The following is a 21,800-nucleotide window of genomic DNA, read 5'->3' as shown; positions in this document are numbered from 1 at the left end:
ACCACATGAATCATGTTTGCATAAAATGTGTCCTCTTTTTCATAGCCTTATCCATATACCAAGTGACAGATCAAAATGTACTGGGTGGGGAGGGGCTTGTCTGGGGAACTATGTATGCTTTGTAAGCATTACATGGCAAAGTGGCCAGAAGGTTGTGGATTAGCAGAGGGTAGGGGTCTCCATTATAATAAAAACACTGCTTAATTCTATCATCTTATTTGCAGTCCGAGAAAAAAATAGCCTTTTATAAATACATTTCATGCAATTTCACATAATCGCAGATGACTGGAGACAAGCAAAATCTTTTTAATACCACCACAGAGCATGACAACAAATGAGTGCATGCTGCAGCACCAGAGACGTTTTGATTTATATACAGGCTATTGTTAAAGAAAGAGGATAATCTAAGTCTGGAACAGTGCTAAGGTTGTCTGTCACCTGTAAAAATTGAGCACAATAGAACCAAGTTACAACATCCAAGATGGCATAGCAGTCTGTTTGTCTTGTCCCATCCCATGTATATATCTTTTCCTTCGTATATATTTTGTATATTTTTTATCTCAATTTCCATCTACGGACTGAACATACTCTCCTGCAACCCGCCTCACCTAATATGGTACGGATCTGCTATTTTTACACTTTAGAACCGGACCCCCATCAGCAGCTAGCCAGCTAACTAGCTACTAGCTAGTAGTCAGTTAGCCACGGCAATCAATCAATCAAATGTATTTATAAAGCCCCTCTTACATAAGCTGATGTCACAAAGTGCTGTACAGAAACCCAGCCTAAAGCTCCAAACAGCAAGCAATGCAGGTGTAGAAGCACGGTGGCTTGGAAAAACTCCCTAGAAAGACCAGAACCTAGGAAGAAACCTAGAGAGGAACCAGGCTATGAGGGGTGTCCAGTCCTCTTCTTGCTGTACCGGGTAGAGATTGTAACAGAACATGGCCAAGATGTTCAAATGTTCAGCAGGGTCAAATAATAATGATCACAGTGGTTGTCGAGGGTGCAACTGGTCAGCTCCTCAGGAGTAAATGGCAATTGGCTTTTCATGGGCAATCATTCAGAGTATCTCTACCACTCCTGCTGTCTCTAGAGAGTTGAAAACAGCAGGTCTGGGAAAGGTAGCACATCCGGTGAACAGGTCAGGGTTCCATAGCCGCAGGCAGAACAGTTTAAACTGGAGCAGCAGCACGGCCAGGTGAACTGGGCACAGCAAGGAGTCATCAGGCCAGGTAGTCCTGAGGCATGGTCCTTGGGCTCAGGTCCTCCGAGAGAGAGAAAGAAAGAGAGAATTAGAGAGAGCATACTTACATTCACACAGGACACCAGATAAGACAGGAGAAATACTCCAGATATAACAGACTGACCCTAGCCCCCCGACACATAAACTACTGCAACAGAAGTACTGGAGGCTGAGACAGGAGGGGTCGGGAGACACTGTGGCCCCGTCCGACGATACCCGCGGAAAGGGCCAAACAGGCACGATAAACCCCACCCATTTTGCCAAAGCACAGCCCCCACACCACGAGAGGGATATCTTCAACCACCAACTTACCATCCTGAGACAAGGCCGAGTATAGCCCACAAAGATCTCCGCCACGGCACAACCCAAGGGGGGCGCCAACCAGGACAGGAAGATCAAGTCAGTGACTCAACCCACTCAAGTGAAGCACCCCTAGCACCGTTAACTCGGACGTCAGCCAGCCTCATTCTGGTCAATTCCTGCCAGTCCGCACAGCGCAATATCAACCAAGAGCATATCGGACTGCTTTTTCTCTACCACATCTCCGGATTCCAACCGCAAGCTCTGAACCTTTACACCGGATCATCGTAGCTAGCTAGCTGTTATCCGACTGGCTACTCCTGGCTAATGTCTCTGTCCCGAATCAAGCACCAGTTAGCCTGGAGCTAGCCTCGAGCTAGGCCCATCTCCCGGCTAGCTGAAGAGGTCCATCAGCCAATTCTTGGGCTACAATACCTAATTTGCCAATTGGCCTGGACCTTTTTACTGCCAACATGGAGTCCCATGCAGGCTTTCCCTGGCCTGCTAGCTGTCTGAATCACTGTGTCTCCAGCTCGCCTAGCTACTCACTGGACCAGATCACTCGGCTACAAATGCCTCTCCCTAATGTCAATATGCTTGTCTATTGCTGTTTTGGTTAGTGATTATTGTCTTATTTCACTGTAGAGCCTCCAGCCCTCTCAATATGCCTTAGTTAGCCCTTTTGTTCCACCCCCCACACATGCAATGACCTCACCTGGCTTAAATGGTGCCTCTAGAGACAAAACCTCACTCATCGTCACTCACTCAAGGACCAGTTCTTATAGCCTTTAGCAGTACCCTTATCATACTCCTCCTCTGTTCTTCTGGTGATGTAGAGGTTAACCCAGGCCCTGCAGCCCCTAGCTCCACTCCCATTCCCCAGACGCTCTCATTTGTTGACCTCTGTAACCGCAAAAGCCTTGGTTTCATTAATGTTTTATTCACTGCTTTAGGACACTCCGCCAACCCTGATGTCCTAGCCGGGTCTGAATCATGGCTAAGTAAGGCCACCAAAAATCCTGAAATTTCCACCCCTAACTATTTTTTTCCACCCCTAACATTTTCTGAACTACCAAAGAGGGCGGAGTTTCAATCTTCAATCTACTGCAGAGTCACCAACCAAGGAGGGCCTACAGCAGCACCTAGATCTTATGCACAGATTCTGTCAGACCTGGGCCCTGACAGTAAATCTCAGTAAGACCAAAATAATGGTGTTCCAAAAAAGGTCCAGTCACCAGGACCACAAATACAAATTCCATCTAGACACTGTTGCCCTAGAGCACACAAAAAACTATACATACCTTGGCCTAAACATCAGCGCCACAGGTAACTTCCACAAAGCTGTGAATGATCTGAGAGACAAGGCAAGAAGGGCATTCTATGCCATCAAAAGAAACATAAATTTCAACATGCCAATTAGGATTTGGCTAAAAATACTTGAATCAGTCATAGAGCCCATTGCCCTTTATGGTTGTGAGGTCTGGGGTCCACTCACCAACCAAGACTTCACAAAATGGGACAAACACCAAATTGAGACTCTGCACGCAGAATTCTGCAAAAATATCCTCCGTGTACAACGTAGAACACCAAATAATGCATGCAGAGCAGAATTAGGCCGATACCCACTAATTATCAAAATCCAGAAAAGAGCCGTTAAATTCTACAACCACCTAAAAGGAAGCGATTCACAAACCTTCCATAACAAAGCCATCACCTACAGAGAGATGAACCTGGAGAAGAGTCCCCTAAGCAAGCTGGTCCTGGGGCTCTGTTCACAAACACAAACACACCCTACAGAGCCCCAGGACAACAGCACAATTAGACCCAACCAAATCATGAGAAAACAAAAAGATAATTACTTGACACATTGGAAAGAATTAACAAAAAAACAGAGCAAACTAGAATGCTATTTGGCCCTAAACAGAGAGTACACAGCGGCAGAATACCTGACCACTGTGACTGACCCAAAATTAAGGAAAGCTTTGACTATGTACAGACTCAGTGAGCATAGCCTTGCTATTGAGAAAGGCCGCCGTAGGCAGACATGGCTCTCAAGAGAAGACAGGCTATGTGCTCACTGCCCACAAAATGAGGTGGAAACTGAGCTGCACTTCCTAACCTCCTGCCCAATGTATGACCATATTAGAGAGACATATTTCCCTCAGATTACACAGATCCACAAAGAATTTGAAAACATTTCCAAATTTGAAAAACTCCCATATCTACTGGGTGAAATTCCACAGTGTGCCATCACAGCAGCAAGATTTGTGACCTGTTGCCACGAGAAAAGGGCAACCAGTGAAGAACACACACCATTGTAAATACAACCCATATTAATGCTTATTTATTTTATCTTGTGTCCTTTAACCATTTGTACATTGTTAAAACACAATATGCTGTAACTGTAAGACACAGCCATGCTAATATATATATATATATATATATATATATATATATATATATATATATATATATATATATATATATATATAATATGACATTTGTAATGTCTTTACTGTTTTGAAACCTCTGTATGTGTAATGTTTACTGTTAATTTTTGTTGTTTTTCACTTTATATATTCACTTTGTATGTTGTCTACCTCACTTGCTTTGGCAATGACTCATGTTTCCCATGCCAATAAAGCCCTTGAATTGAAATTGAATTGAATTGTTAGCCTGCAGAGTTCTGTCATACTATCCAGGTCTGTGCCCAAACAATTTGAGCTTCCTCTTTTAAAAATACACCTTTCCAGAAACAAGTCTCTCAACATTGCCACTTGTTATAGACCCCCATTCAGCCCCCAGCTGTAACCTGGACAGCACATGTGAATTTATTGCCCCCCCATCTATCTTCAGAGCTTGTATTGTTAGGTGATCATTCCGTCAGTAGAGGATGCCTGGATATTCTTTAAAAGTGCTTTCCTCAAGGCTAGCTTTTTGAAACAGAAATTTGCATCCTGTAGCACTAATTCCAAAATGTTTTGGGACACTGTAAAGTCCATGGAGAATAAGAGCACCTCCCAGCTGCCCACTGCACTGAGGATGGGAAACATTGTCACCACCTATAAATCTTCGATAATCAATTTCTCTACAGCTGGCCATGTTTTCCACCTAGCTACCCCTACCCCGGCCAACTGCACCCCCTTCAGCAACTTGTCCAAGCCTCTCATGCCTCTCCGCTTTACCTTCACCTAAATCCAGGAAGCTGATGTTCTGAAAGAGCTGCAAAATCTGGATCCCTACAAATCAGCTGGGCTCAACAATCTGGACCCTCTCTTTCTATTATCCACCGAAATTGTTGCAACCCCTATTACTAGCCTATTCAACCTCTCTTTCGTATCATCTGAGATCCCCAAAGATTGGAAAGCTGCCACAGTCATCCCCCTATTCAAAGGGGGAGACACTCTAGACCAAAACTGTTATAGACCTATATCCGTCCTGCCCTGCCTTTCTAAAATCTTTGAAAGCCAAGTTAAAAAACAGATCACAGACCATTTCGAATCCCACTGTACCTTCTCCACTATGCAATCTGGTTTCCGAGCTGGCCATGGGTGCACCTCAGCCATGCTCAAATTTCTAAACGATATCATAACCTCCATCGATAAAATACAGTACTTTGCAGCAGTCTTCATCGACCTGGCCAAGGCTGTCGACTCTGTCAATCACCGCATTCTTATCGACAGACCCAATAGCCTTGGTTTCTCAAATGTCTTCCTCGCCTGGTACACCAACTACTTCTCAGAGTTTAGTGTGTCAAATCGGAGGTCCTGATGTCCGGACCTCTGGCAGTCTCTATGGGAGTGCCACAGGTTCAATTCTCAGGCCGACTCTTTTCTCTGTATATATCAATGATGTCGTACTTGCTGCTGGTGTTTCTCTGATCCACCTCTACGCAGATAACATTCTGTATCCATCTCCAACTGCTTTTAAATGCAAGTAAGACTAAATGCATGCTCTTCAACCGATTGCTGCCCACACCCTCCCGCCCGACTAGCATCACTACTCTGGACAGTTCTGACTTAAAATTTGTGGACAACTACAAATACCTAGGTGTCTGGTTAGATTGTGAACTCTCCTTCCAGACTCATATTAAGCATCTCCAATCCAAAATTAAATCTAGAATCGGCTTCCTATTTCACAACAAAGCCTCCTTCACTCATGCTGTCAAACATACCCCCGTAAAACTGACTATCCTACCGATCCTTGACTTCAGCGATGTAATTTACCAAATAGCCTCCAACACTCTACTTAGACTACATCCAGTTTGCTATCACAGTGCCATCCGTTTTGTCACCAAAGCCCCATATACTACCCACCAGCTCTCGTTGGCTGGCCCTTACCACATATTTGTTGCCAAACCCATTGGCTCCAGGTCATCTGTAAGTCTATGCTAGGTAAAGCCCCACCTTATCTCAGCTCACTGGTAACCATAGCAACACCCACCGGTAGCACGCGCTCCAGCAGGTATATATTACCCCCAAAGCAAACACTTGCTTTGGCTGCCTTTCCTTCCAGTTCTCTGCTACCAATGACTGGAACGAATTGCAAAAATCACTGAAGCTGGAGTCTTAAATCTCCCTCTCTAACTTTAAGCAGCTCACCATTCACTGTACCTGTACACAGCCAATCTGTAAATACTGCACCGAACTACCTCATCCCCATGTTGTTACTTATCATCTTGCTCTTTTGCACCCCAGTACCTCTACTTGTACATCACAATCTGCACATCTATCACTCCAGTGTTAATGCTAAATTGTAATTATTTTGCCTCCATGGCCTATTTATTGCCTTACCTCCCCACTCTTCTACATTTGCACACACTGTACATATCATTTTCTATTGTGTGATTGACTGTACGTTTGTTTGTGTAACTGTGTTGTTGATTTTGTTGCAATGCTTTGCTTTAACTTGGCCAGGTCGCAGTTGTAAATGAGAACTTGTTCTCAACTGGCCTACCTGGTTAAATAAAGGTGAAATAAAAATAAACCAAAAAAGTATCTAATCATCACTGAATTTGAGAAAAAGCCATTTGGTTTTTTTAACACAGCAACTGCATATAATCAGTTAGGCCTATATGCACTTGCAACTTTTGTTCATTTGGGAAAGTATAGTTTTCAAGTTTATTTTATTTAATGATATTGTTGTTAAAAATAGATTTGCGGTGACTGTGATTAGGGCATGGGAATATAAGAGCATCTGCTAGGGTAAATTAACAAACTAGGCATGCATAGCTTGCTGCATGTTCCTCAAACGAAAGACTAACACATTGTGTTTCTAAAACTGAATTCAAAGTCCATGTAGAATGACTGTATAGCCTAATAACGGATTTTTCTTTTCATTATTTAAATCTAAGTAAAAAAAATATTTATTTGTGCATTGGTTTTCAAAGAGTGGTAATAAATGTCCAAGGTTCTACTGTACTACACTGTTTAGCCATCATCTGAATAGCCACAAGGGGGAGTTGTATGCTAGTATATCAGAGATGATCTGAACGTGTAACAGGTTTACACTGTCTTTGCGTGTAGCCTTTAGCCCATACACAGTATATGTCCGGCCATAAATGTTTGACCCACTGACTGAACCGGGGAAAGTGAAGACAACCAGTGCACATTAACTGCCACCGGTCTATTCTCTATGTCCATATTGTTATTTTATTACACAAGTATTTGAACAGGCCAGCATCCTTATAATTGATTAAAAAAATACACAATATATTGGTTTAAATGTCCAGTGAATGTATAGATATAGAACTATTATGCATTTTTCATTATAGTGCCATTAGAGAATAGTTTAATACTAATAGTAGAGGTGTGTGTGTGTGTGTGTGGGATGAAAGCAATGAAACTAATTTGACCCTTGCCCCTGTTAGGTAAGCTGTACAAATAGCCCAAATTAGGTCATAATCACTTCCCACTACAAGATGACTTAGCCTAAAGGTTCAAGTTCAAGCCTAAAAGCACTGCACATACTAGGAAACAACATGCAAAAAGTATCTAAAAATGCTTAAAACTACAAGAATTGCCTGTGAGAAGCAGTCATTTCATTCAATTCAGGAAGTAAACAAAAAAAAGTACTACAGTGAAATAGGACCTATCGCAATGGTTCTCTGCCTCTATACATTGAAATGAACCCCTGACCCTGGTGTGAAGATCAGAAAAGGGACTGTTCTATAACTGTCTCTGTATTCTCATCCCTGAATGATGCTGGCTCTCTTTCCACTCTCTCTCCCCTCCCTGTCCCTTTGTTCCTCAGCAATGGGTTATATACCAGGATTATATAATGCACCGCCTCCATATTGACTGCCAGTAGAGTGTGTAGCTCACTAGCGAGCAGTGTAGTGCCCAACTAGCAAAAAAAGCTTTCTCTATAAAAGGACAGTAGACTTCTGTAGCTAACTGAATTCCACACACAGCATTCTTCACACAGCAGCAGCAGTGTTCTAAGTCAAGCCATGCCACCAGTAAAGCTTGAGGTATCAGGTAAGGTTATTCTCCTCTTTAAAGGTTAATCCTGCATCTTAATCTCTTTATCTATAACCTATAGCCGCATATTACTTTTGTATCCTAGGCTACAGCTGAATATGACTGTTTTTGCCCAGACTACAGCTGTTGGCATATTGGTTGTTTCATAGTCTATATATTACTACATATTATAGCTGCATGTGATTGCTGTTTCCTGGGCTACATATTACTGCATATTATAGCTGCATTTTACGGTTGTTTGCTAGGCTACGTTTTACAGCATATAGCTGCATATTACTGCTTATTATATGTGAATTTTACTGTTGTTTCCTATGCTATTTTACTGCATATTATAGCTGCACGTGACTGTTGTTTCCCTCTGTGTGGGTGTGTATCCTGTCCTTACTAAAAACAGGTGGCAAATACAAATGTTAATCTGGAATAGCCTGTTTGACTGAAAGACAAGACATGTTGGTCATAGAGACTATAACAATGCTGGCTGTAAAGTATGTTTACTTTCTTGTTTGCAATGGAAGCACATAGTGCCTTCCAAAAGTATTTATTTTTCCACATTTTGTTGATTAAATTGGAATTGTGTGTCACTGGCCTACACACAATACTCCACAATGTCAAAGTGGAATTATGTTTTTCTATATTTTTTTGGACAAATTCATTAACAACAAAAAGCTGAAATGTCTTGAGTCAATAAGTATTCAACCACTTTGTTTTGACAAGCCTTAATAACTAGTAAAAAATTGTGATTAACAAGTCATAAGTTGCATGGACTCATTCTGTGTGCAATAATTGTTCTTAACATTATTTCTGAATGACTGCCTCACCACTGTACCCCACACATACAATTATCTGTATGTTCCCTCAGTCGAGCAGTGAATTTCAAACACAGATTCAACCACAAACACCAGGAAGGTGTTCCAATGCCTCGCAAAGAAGGGCACCTCGTGGTAGAAGTGTATGACAAAAAAAATATACCTTGAATATCCCTTTGAGCATGGTGAAGTTATTAAATACACTTTGGATGGTGTATCAAAACACCCAGTCACTACAAAGATACAGGGAACCTTCCTAACTCAGTTGCTGGAAAGGAAGGAAACCATATAGGGATTTCATCATGAGGCCAATGGTGACTTTAAAACAGTTAGAGTTCATTGGCTGTGATAGGAGAAAACTGAGAATGGATCAACAACATTGTAGTTACTCCACAATATTAATAACCTAATTGACAGAGTGAAAAGAAGGAAGCCTGATATATTCCAAAACATGCATCCTGTTTGCAACAAGGCACTAAAATAATACTGCATAAAATGTGGCAAAGCAAATCAATTGTCCTAAATACAAAGTGTTTTGTTTGGGGCAAATTCAATACAACACATTCCACTCTCCATATTTTCAAGCACAGTGGTTGCTGCATCATGTTATGGGTACGCTTGTAATCGTTTAGGACTGAGGAGTTTTTCTGGATGAAAAATATAAGGAATGGAACTAAGCACAAGCAAAATCCTAGAGGAAAAACTGGTTCAGTCTGCTTTCCACCAGCCACTGGGAGATGAATTCACCTTTCAGCAGGTTAATAACCTAAAGCACTTGTCCAAATATACACTGGAGTTGCTTACCATGAAGACAGTGAATATACCCGAGTGGCCGAGTTACTGTTTTGACCTCAATCTGCTTTAAAATGGCTGTCTAGCAATTATCAACAACCACCTTGAAAAATATAGTACAATGCTGGTTTGTAAATCTTTTCGAGACTTACCTAGAAAGACCCAGAATTGTAAACGCAGACAAATGTGATTCTAACATGTATTGACTCAGGGATGTGAATACTTATGTAAATTAGATATATCTGTATTTCGTTTTCAATAAATGTGCATGACATTTCTAAAAACCTGTTTTCACTTTGTGATTATGGGGTATATGTGTACATGTGATTATTCATTTTTTTTTAAATCTATTTTGAATTCAGGCTGTGATGCAAAAAAAATATGGAATAAGTCAAGGGGTATGAATACCTTCTGAAGGATATGTTGTAAACACTGTCTTCCGGTATGCTTTAATGCAGAAACATCTGTTGATAGAATAGAATATAGGGACAGGTACGTTATAGGAATATTAGAATATCGGAATGGACAGTGGTATTCGAAAACTTGTGTGAGAATTCATTTTTGTGCAAAAATAGTGGTTCTGTGGGTGTCACCAAGTAGGCTGATACTTTATACCCTATTTCATAACTTAGGCGGTAAAGTCCAATATCCGAGTTGGCAGTGTGCTAAGGCAGTGAATAAAACAAACTTAGGGAGGAGGCTTCTAATGACCTCTTATGGATATGGGAGACGCTAGCGTCTCAACTGGCCAATTGCCAGGGAAATGCAGAGCGCCAGATTTAAAAAAATGCTATAAAATTCAAACTTTCATTAAATCACACATGTAAGATACTCAATTAAAGCTACACTCGTTGTAAATCCAGCCAACATGTCAGATTTTTAAAATGCTTTTCGGCGAAAGCATAAGAAGATATTATCTTATAGCCTGCACCCATCTGCACCTGCAGTAAACAAAGGAGCTAGCGTAGCAGGCGCTACACAAAACGCTGGAATAAAATATAAAATATGCATTACCTTTGACGAGCTTCTTTTGTTGGCACTCCAATATGTCCCATAAACATCACAATTGGTTCTTTTGTCCGATTAATTCCGTCCATATATATCGAAAATGTCCATTTATAAAGCGCGTTTGATCCAGAAAAAAACAGCTTACAAAAACACAACGTCACTACAAAATATTTCAAAAGTTGCCTATAAACTTTGCCAAAATATTTTAAACTACTTTTGTAATACAACATTAGGTATTTTTAAATGTTAATAATCGATCACATTGTAGACGGGGCAATCTGTATTCAATACATGAATGAAAAGAAACCAGCTCTGCTTTTCATGTCTTGCGCAACTCACAAAAGCGTCTCCAGTTCCGAGTTGGCCTACTTCTTCAATGCACAAAGGAATAACCTCAACCATATTCCAAAGACTGGCGACATCGTGTGGAAGCGGTAGGAACTGAAAATTGGTTACTATTAAATATCCAATGGTAAAGACAATATAGTGAACAGAGATGGGGGAAGAAAAAAAAACCTGAACAGTTAGTCCTCGGGGATTTGCCTGCTACATAAGTTCTGTTATACTCACAGAAATGATTCAAACAGTTTTAGAAACCTCAGTGTTTTCTATCCAAATCTACTAATAATATGTATATCTTATATTCTTGGCATGAGTAGCAGGAAGTTGAAATTGGGCACGCTATTTATCCAAAAGTGAAAATTCTGCCCCCTAGCTTTAACTTAACTTGCAACTATCAAACCCGGATCCGGGAGCGTAATCATAGCCTCAAACTAATTAGCATAACGCAGCGGACATAAATCTTCCTACAAAATCCTCCATTCATGAAAATCACAAATTAAATATATTGAGACACAGCTTAGCCTTTTGTTAATCACACTGTCATCTCAGATTTTCAAAATATGCTTTACAGCCAACGCTAGACAAGCATTTGTGTAAGTTTATCATTGCATAATTCTATGCTAGGCTCTGCTGGCAGCAGGCAACATTTTCACAAAAATAAGAAAAGCAATCAAATTAAATCATTTACCTTTGAAGAACTTCGGATGTTTTCACTCAGGAGACTCCCAGTTAGATAGCAAATGTTCCTATCCTGTTCCTATATTGTTTTACCTTAATTCTGAGTAGAACTACACATTAATTGATTATAATTGTATTAATTCTAATCAATTCCATACAATTATATGTTTTCAGGGTGGAATATTTTAATCATTCAAATAACAGATAAATCCCATTAACATTTTGTCTCTAGAGACACCATTTAAACCAGGTGAGGTCACCACGTGTGAGAGGTGGAACAAAAGGGCAAGCCAAGGCATGTCGTGACGTTGTATTAGTTAATGTGACGACTGTTGCGCATTGAATGATTACAAGTTTCTAATTGCGTGATTAACTGAATCAAGCAATTATTAACACATTAACCTGGGGGACCATGGGAAAACTAGTTTTTATTGAGTTTCTATTTCCCAAATTAACTCAAAGAATATCAGAATATCGATTTTACAACAGGCGCTAATTAACCTGCAATCTCGTTCTGAACGCCGTATAGTCCGTGAATCTGCACTGCCCCGGGTCTCACCAATGAGTTCGTACCACACCAATCTTAGTTGGATATTTATTTACTAAAAAAGCTAAAATTATGATAAAAGATACACATAGACAAAACACATTATAGGCTATTGATTAGAACTTAGTATAACGAGCCAACACACTATGGCGCGTGTTACCCAAAATTGGGATTTCAAGGAGAGAGAGAAAAAAGAAGGTACACGAGACAGATATACATTTGGGTGAATTTGTCAGCTATGCTATTCTGACCCTAGCCTTGCCCCAAACTGCCGCTCTTATGGGTCAGAATATAATGATGTAATTACGTTTGGGGCACCTCTCTGATCGTCCTCCCGATGTCAGTGTCTTTTTGGCTTAGGAGTCTGTTCCCTCACCCTTGCTCTGGAAGGGGTCTTCTGAGGACAGACAACTCTGTAGCTCAGAGCTCACAGCGTTGGAATGAAACAGTGTAGTTACCACGATTCGATGGGAGATGGAGGCTAGGTGGTTCGACTTGAATTCACCCGCTTAGACACAGCTACTCATCCGTAGCTTGGGTAGAAACTTGGGTCACGTAGTTTTCCTGTAAATTCTTTACTCACAGGTTTTATACCCTTGGGTCAGAAGTGGGCGTAACTGCCTTTAGGGCAATTCTCTGGGTGTACCAAGTTATGAGGGCAAGGTCTAGATTTGACTCAAATCCAATTTTAGACAACTAACTTCACATTTTATCTTTCCCAAAACATTCTCTTTGATTTGGATATTTTCCATACAACGTACAATGTATAAACATCAAACATATACTAGGAAAACTCTTCACGTTACAGTGTTTTCGTATTAACGTCATCTATTAACCTTTAATAACAAAACAAAAATGACATTTTCATATTCCATCTATTGTCATGACCACCATTTTGGCTGACGGAAACCATTGTTCCAAAGTCCCTTTATTTCATGTTTAATGTTCTGAGGCTGGTTCTCCATAGTAACAGAACAAAGGAATTTGTCTGTGGCCTGAGATTTACCAGGGGCGTGAGGGGTCATAAAACCCCCACATCTTCAGACCCCTAGATCTCTCCTCCTCTGTTGGGGTTAAGAGATAATATGTGGTCTCCTGTAACCTGACCTGATCAGGACAAGTCATGACAGGCATATTGAGCATGGCTGGAGGCTCTACAGTGAAATAAGACAATAATGACTAACCAAAACAGCAATGGACACGGCATATTGACATTAGGGAGAGGCCTAGCCTATAGAAAGCTGATGGGATCCTCTTAGTTTTAATAGAGTCAATCACTCTGTTTTCTCACACAATTGCAAAGCCTAGAGAAATGTTGTGTAACATGAGCTCATCGGCTCTCATTAAGAGTTTGATTCAATTTTTAATTACATTTGCATTGATGTCAGGGTGATTAGAGGAACAATAGAGTGCTGAGTACCAGACAGTTATCAATTATTGTAGTCTACTAATGACCATCAGCAGCATCAGAGCTTGGAGAAGCCTAATTTACCATGACTAAATGGTCATGTGTAATTTGACAGCCTTCATGACTCGTGACTGCCGGTTTCGTGGTAATGTAGTCACCGTAACAGCCTACCCCTTGATATTGTGCATCTGAAGCAGAGAATAGCTTTACTCGCACATTGTTTACATTGGTCAGCTATATGTTCAATTTAAAAACAATACCAATAGACAATGTTTGAAGCTACATTACTTGTGCTGACATTAAATTGTTCAGTACATATCCAACCCTTGTAATTTAGGTGGTGAAATGTCTGGAAAGAGGAGATAATGGGATCCTTAACTTAAAACATACAACTGCTATTACCAAGACTATCACAACAATGACATTATCTATGCTAAATGTGTAAAAGAAAGACAATAGTTGGGCTATAAGAAATATTTTTTATTCAATGGGGCTAGGCAAAGCAGAGATGACAACATACTTTTCATTTCACCAATACAACAAAATAGCCTATTATTAAAGTACAGTATGTTTACAATATCAACAATAGTATTTTACAAGTTCGAAATTACATTGTATATATTCATACAGTTTAAGGGGGCACTTTTGTCTTGACACCAAGGTGAATGTAATCTCTACTTAAATGGCACAACAGAACCATTCAGATTGTCCAAAGTACAGCAGATGACAACCATCTCATATAACTGAGGGATGTCTCCTTTCGTATCTGGAACAGGACCGAGTAGAAGTAGAAGCTGATGCAGCATTGCTCATCTTCACAGTGGGAATCCAGTTGACATGGGTGTCTTGATATGAGAAGCACACCTGATGTTAGAATATCACTTCTTCCGGTTACCTATACCAACAGGGCTTTGAAGTCCTTGGTTGTTTTTAATTAATTCAGGTGTTTCATTGTCATATACATATTAAAAATATTGTTGGGCAGGAACAACCAATAGTCAACACATCAACTTGTCCTGTCTCATTGATGCCTTTGTCCTATAATGTCATGTCCTTACATTTCCCCCCCTCTTATGAATTTGCGTCCCCCCTTTTCATGGTTATGGCTAGAAGGGATCCAGCTTTTGTAAAATGAACATAATATTTGACATTTCATAGCAGATTGGGAAAATGTAAACAGCAGGATAGGATAATTAAGTTAAGGGTTAGTTAGGTTAGCTGAAATGCAAAAAAATAACTGTTTATATTAATTTGACAAGCTGGATCCCTTTTAGTCAGGACCCCTTTTCGGCCTAGAGCACATGGTTGCTTTCAAGACAAGGTCACTTTTATTTATCTGTTGTCAGTGTCAGAAGAGTAGGCCTGGACCAACAAAGATTCTGCTAATGTCATATAAAGTGTAGTAGAATTGCATGAAAGGTTAATCAAAGGCCACATTCTTCCCCAAAACTTGAAACTCAGGTGACACATGTTAATAGCTAGACTACAAGCTATCGAGCCAGCTAGCTCATTTTGGGTAATTTAGGGTAGGTGTTAACTCCTGGTTAGCATAACAGTTAAATTAAACTTGAAATCGATCAGACTTGACTTACCAGTGATGAAATAAACGTAGTAAACCCTGTATTGACAGCTGTCTTTGTTCAGGTCTTGACGGGCAAAAAGGTTTCTTAGCTTTTCTGACAGTTCTTGAGTCTTATCTCATTGGTGTCACCAATAGTGTTTCATGACATCTGTAAATGTATATTTTTTTCCTGTTTTCTTTCCTGCCTTGTTAGAGCAGCCAAATATGCCACAGAAAATGACCGTGTTGATGAATCAACTAGTTTTAGTCACTGTTATCATGCAGTTTGGGGTAGCCGCTCGGCTGTTGTCAGAATAATTAATGTGGTGGTCTTCCAACATGGCAATAAAACCTTTACAAATAAGAACCAGAAGTTCCAGCTAAAATCTGGATTGGAAACTGTGCTTCACGCGCAGCAATAGATCTCTTCGCGAATGCAGTCTGCTTGAGCAGGTCCATCAACATTCCATATGGCAGTTGGGACAGAGCGCATGGTAAGCTACAAAACAACAAAGCTGAAAAACAACTGTTTCTCAAAATGTATGCAATATACTTTGAAAATATTTGACTGCTAAGTTGTAGTCCCTGTTCTCCTGCATTCTTGTTTTACTTTTGTAACTAAAGCAGCGGTTTGTTGGGGAGAAGGACGTCAAAGAAATATTTGCTATCTAGTTACTGTAGCTAGCTAATTTGAGCTAGCTAATGTTAGCTCTCTGGCTAATCCTCCATGGTACATTCTAACTTTTACCTGTTGTAGGCGTTGGTTACAGCTAGCTAGCTGACATTTTGATTTCTGTTTAGTTAGTGATAGTAAATGTGTGTGTGTGTGAGAGAGAAATGATCACAATAACTTTAGAAAACATTGTCATGTAAACGTTGTTATCCAAGTAGTCTAATTTTTGATATCCTCTTTTTTAAATCAAAAGGCACTCGCACATCTGAGCTATCTTTTTTTGCAGGTGCATGGTAACAGTAGAATAAAGTGAGAAAAAATAAGAAACCCACACACCGATCTTGATAGCATCACTGTTCTTTAATAAGCTTTACATGTCGGCCACACAGCCTTCTTCAGAGATTTTGTGAGCTTTTTAAATTAGCACCATTGTGTGGACATAGTCCCACCACATTGAATCTATATGTTTTTTTATGACAGTTTACAATTTAAGGTAACAGTAAGTAATTTAGTCTCTCATAGTTGAAGTGTACCTATGATGAAAATTATAGGCCTCTCTCATCTTTTTAAGTGGGAGAACTTGCACAATTGGTGGCTGACTAAATACTTTTTTGCCCCACTGTATGCCCCATAACCATCACAATTGGTCCTTTTGTTCGATTAATTCCGTCCATATATATCCAAAATGTCAATTTATTTGGCGCGTTTGATCCAGAAAAAAACAGCTCCCAAAATGCGCAACGTCAATACAAAATATTTCAAAAGTTGCCTATAAACGTTGCCAAAATATTTCAAACCACTTTTGTAATACAACTTTAGGTATTTTTAAACGTTAATAATCGATCAAATTGAAGAGGGGTCTATCTGTGTTCAATACAGGAAGACAACAAACCAAGCTACTTTTCAAGTCTTGCGCATCTCTCAACAGTCTCCTAGATGGCTGTACTTCTTCATTGCACAAATGAATAACCTCAACCAAATTCCAAAGACTGGTGACATCCAGTGGAAGTGGTGGGAACTGAAAACAAGTTCCTAAAAAATATTGTTTGCTAAGGAGAAATCACTGAACAGACAGATACCTAATTTTGTTTAATTCTGAACAGTTAGTCCTCGGGTTTTGCCTGCTACATAAGTTCTGTTATACTCACAGACATGATTCAAAAAGTTTTAGAAGCTTCAGAGTGTTTTCTATCCAAATCTACTAATAATATGCATATCTTATATTCTTGGCATGAGAAGCAGGAAGTTGAAATTGGGCACGCTATTTATCCAAAACTGAAAATGCTGCCCCCTAGCTTTAAGAGGTTAACATGCATGAAACCAAGGCTTTTACGGTTACAGAAGTCAGCAAAAGAGAGCGCCTGGGGAATGGAAGTGGAGCTAGGCACTGCAGGGCCTGGATTAACCTCTACATCACCAGAGGAATAGAGGAGGAGTAGGATAAGGGTACGGCTAAAGTCTACAAGAACTGGTCATCTAGTGCTTTCGGAACAGAGAGTAAAAGGAGCAGGTTTCTTGTTGCGGAAGAATAGATTCAAGGTATAACATACAGACAAGGGCATGGTAGGATGTGAATACAACCTAGGTTAATCTCCACTTTGAATAACAATGAGAGAGGTTTTGTGTCACGAGAATTCACGAAACTCCCTTTTTCACAATTCCTGACATTTAATCCTAGTAAGAATTCCCTGTCTTAGGTCAGTTAGGATCCCCACTTTATTTTAAAAATGTGAAATGTAAGATTAATACTAGAGAAAATGTATTTATTTCAGCTTTTATTTATTTCATCAGATTCCCAGTGGGTCAGAAGTATGCATACACTCAATTAGTATTTTGTAGCATTGCCTTTAAGTTGTTTAACTTGGGTCAAGCATTTCGGGTAGCCTTCCACAAGCTTCCCACAATAAGTTGGGTGAATTTTGGTCAATTCCTCTTGACAGAGCTGGTGTAACTGAGTCAGGTTTAAAGTATAGGCCTCCTTGCCCGCACACACTTTTTCAGTTCTGCCCACACATTTTCTCTAGGATTGAGGTCAGGGCTTTGTGATGGTCACTCCAATATCATGACTTTGTTGTCCTTAAGCCATTTTTACGCAACTTTGTAAGTATGCTTGGGATCAATGTCCATTTGTAAGACCCATTTACGACCAAGCTTTAACTTCCTGAATGATGTCTTGAGATGTTGCCTCAATATATCCACATAATTTTGCATCCTCATGATGCCATCTATTTTGTGACGTGCACCAGTCCCTCCTGCAGCAAAGCACCCCCACAACATGATGCTGCCACCCCCATGCTTCACGTATGGGATGGTGTTCTTGGGCTTGCAAACCTCCCTCTTTTTCCTCCAAACAAAACAATGGTCATTATGGCAAAACAATTCTATTTTTGTTTCATCAGACCAGAGGGCAGTTCCTCAAAAAGTTGTCCCCATGTGCAGTTGCAACCGTAGTCTGGCTTTTTTTATGGCGGTTTTGGAGCAGTGGCTTCTTCCTTGCTGAGCGGCCTTTCAGGTTATGTTGATTTAGGACTTGTTTTACTGTGGATATAGATACTTTTGTACCTGTTTCCACTAGCATCTTCACAAGTTCATTTGCTGTTGTTTTGGGGTTGATTTGCACTTTTCGCATAAAAGTACGTTAATCTTTAGGAGACAGAACGATTTTCCTTCCTGAGCGGTATGATGGCTGTGTGGTCCCATGGTGTTTATACTTGCGTACTATTGTTTGTACAGATGAACGTCATACCTTCAGGTGTTTGGAAATTGCTCCCAAGGATGAACCAGACTTGTGAAGGTCTACAATTTTTTTCTCTGAAGTCTTGGCTGATTTCTTTTGATTTTCCCATGATGTCAAGCAAAGAGCCACTGAGTTAGAAGGTAGGCCTTGAAATACATCCACAGGTACACCTCCAGTATACTGAAATTATGTCAGTTAGCATATCAGAAGCTTCTAAAGCCATGACATCATTTTCTGGAATTTTCCAAGCTGTTTAAAGCCACAGTCAACTTAGTGTATGTAAACTTCTGAACCACTGGAATTGTGATTCAGTGAATTACAAGTGAAATAATCTGTCTGTAAACAATTGTTTTAAGAATTACTTGTCATGCACAAAGTTGATGTCCTAACTTGCCAAAACTATAGTTTGTTAACAAGAAATTTGTGTGGTTGAAAAACGAGTTTTATTGACTCCAACCTAAGTATATGTAAACTTCTGACTCAACAATATGGCAGATGTTGAAAACCCATAGCACTTAAGTTTTTTTAATAACAGGTTATGGTCAATAATATCAAAGGCTGTACTGAAATCTAACAGTACAGCTCCCACAATCTTCTTAGTATCAATTTCTTTCAACCAATCATCAGTCATTTGTGTCAGTGTAGTACATGTCGAGTGCCCTTCTCTCTAAGCTTGCTGAAAGTCTGTTGTTAATTTGTTTACAGAGAAGTAGCATTGTATTTGGTCAAACAACATTTTTTTTCCCAACAGTTTGCTAAGAGCTGGCAGCAAGCTTATAGGTCTACTGTTAGAACCAGTAAAGGCCCGCTTTACCACTCTTGGGTAGCAGAAGTACTTTGGCTTCCATCCAGCCCTGAGGACAAAGACTTTCCTCTAGGATCAGATTAAAAATATGACAGGAGTGGATATAAAGTCAGCCACCATCATCAGTAGCTTTCAATTTAAGTTGTCAATGCCAGGAAGTTGGTCATTATTCCACCTCTCCCACACTAACTTCACAAAATTCTTACTTGCACTGCTTTTCTTTCATTATTTGTTTTTTTAATGCATGAATATAATTGCTCACTGTTTGTCTAAGCTTGTCCACTTTGCCAGTGAAATAATCATTAAAATAACTGGCAACATCAAATGTGTTTGTGATGAATAATCCATCTGATTCGATGAAAGATGGAGTTGAATTTGTCTTTCAAACCATAATTTCATTTAATGTACTCCAAAGTTATATCATTGATCTTGGCTTCATAATAAAGTTTCTTCTTCTTTTTGTTGAGTTTAGTCACATCATTTCTCAATTTGCAGTAAGTAAGCCAGTCAGATGTACAGCATGACTTATTAGCCACTCCTTTTGCCCCATCTCTTACAACCATACAGTTTATCAATTCCTCATCAATCCATGGAGCCTTAACAGTTGTATCAGTCAGTTTCTTAACAGTTGCATGTTTATCAATAATTGGAAGAAACAATTTCATAAATTCATCAAGTGCAGTGTCTGGATGCTCCTCATTAATCACATCACACCAACAAATATTTTTAACATCATCCACTTAAGAGTCACAGCAAAATCTTTGGTATGATCTCTTGTACACTATTTAGGCCCAGCTGTTGGAACTTTGGCTTTCCTAGATATAGCCACTATATTGTGATCACTGCAACCAATGGGTACGGATACAGCGTTAGAACATTCTACAGCATTAGTAAAGAGGTGATCGATACATGTGGATGATTTTGTTCCTGTATTGTTTGTAAACACCCCGGTAGGTTGATTTAATAACCTGAACCAGATTACAGGCACTGGTTACAGTAAGAAGCTTCCTCTTGAGTGAACAACTTGATGAAAACCAGTCAATATTCAGTTCCCCAAGAAAGTAGACCTCTGTTTACATCCCATACACTATCAAGCATTTCACACATATTATTTAGATACTGACTGTTAGCACTTGGTGGCCTATAGCAACACCCCAAAAGAAAAGGACAAGTTAACCTGCAACCACAACACTTCAATAACACTTGACATAATATCTTCTCTATGCATTACAGGGATATGGCTCTGAAAATATACAGCAACTCCTCCCCCATAAGCATTTCTGTCTCGTCTATACATGTTATATCATTGTATTGCTACTGATGTATCATCAAATGAATTATATAATTATCAATCTAGTCTCAGAAATGGCTAATATATGAATGCTATCTCATGTTACCAAATGATTGATTTCATGACCCTTATTTCTGTCACGTTCTGACCTTAGTTATTTTGTTATGTCTTTCTTTTAGTATGGTCAGGGCGTGAGTTGGGTGGATTGTCTGTGTTCGTTTTTCTATGTTGTGTTTTGTGTTTGGCCTGGTATGGTTCTCAATCAGAAGCAGGTGTCGTTAGTTGTCTCTGATTGAGAATCATACTTAGGTAGCCTTTTCCCACTTGTGTTTCGTGGGTGATTGTTTCCTGTTTTGTTGTTTGTGTCACCATTCAGGACTGTTTCGGTTTTCATTTCCTTTGTTATTTTTGTATTTTGTCATGTTCAGTGATTATTAAAGTATCATGGACACTTACCATGCTGCGCATTGGTCCGATCCTTGCTACTCCTCCTCAGACGAAGAGGAGGAAATCCGTTACAATTTCTAAGGCTACATATAGTAATATGGGCTATTTTCAGCCCTTTCCTGGGTAGCTTATCAGAGATAGACATGATATTGAAAGAGCAGACAAAGCAAGAGAAAACGGGGTTGAGGCTACGAACCCAAAAGGCTTGGCTCTCTCATCCCTTCCAGGCTTTTGGGTGGGATGGTGGACAATGAGCCTGTCATAGACAATGAGGATGTATGGAATGTCCTCACGCACAGATCAGTTCTTCCCTGTTCTGGCGCACAGCTTCAGGATAGTCCTTGTTGAGGAAGATTCCTCTCAAGTTCTTGGCTCTTTGCAGAACAGCTACCTTGTTTTGAACCTCAGGAACTTGACCACTATCGGCCTGGGCCTTTCACCTGGGCCGGTGGTGGGTTTTCCAGTCCTGTGGGCGCGCTCCATCTCAATCTTCCCGTGGTCCATCTTCAATTTCTCAGAGATCATTTCCCTCACTTTGTCCTCAGACTCTATCCAGGTCTCATGTGGAGATTCTGAAATTCCGTCCACAGCCATGTTGTTTCGCCTTGATTGTCCCTCGAGATTGTCTAATTTATCTGTCATTGTTATCATGGATTCACACACAGAACTGATGTCCT

At 40.0% G+C, this 21,800-nt stretch overlaps 1 protein-coding gene across 2 annotated transcripts in view; it reads left to right on the top strand.

Moving 5' to 3' along the window:
- The first annotated feature begins 7,719 nt into the window (after positions 1–7,719).
- The window catches only part of LOC139418734 (carotenoid-cleaving dioxygenase, mitochondrial-like), a 101,328-nt gene continuing 87,247 nt past the window's right edge, over positions 7,720–21,800 (top strand). Inside the window, exon 1 of one of the 2 annotated variants that reach the window (XM_071168400.1) lies at positions 7,720–8,025. In XM_071168400.1, the coding sequence (XP_071024501.1) occupies positions 7,998–8,025 (28 nt within the window). In that variant the 5' untranslated portion in view covers positions 7,720–7,997. The remainder of the gene's footprint in view (positions 8,026–21,800) is intronic. The other variant, XM_071168401.1, reaches the window with a different exon arrangement.

The sequence above is a fragment of the Oncorhynchus clarkii genome, chromosome 10 (assembly GCF_045791955.1).
Source record: "Oncorhynchus clarkii lewisi isolate Uvic-CL-2024 chromosome 10, UVic_Ocla_1.0, whole genome shotgun sequence".
Classification (NCBI taxonomy): domain Eukaryota; kingdom Metazoa; phylum Chordata; class Actinopteri; order Salmoniformes; family Salmonidae; genus Oncorhynchus; species Oncorhynchus clarkii.
This window is presented reverse-complemented; position numbering and strand designations above follow the sequence as displayed.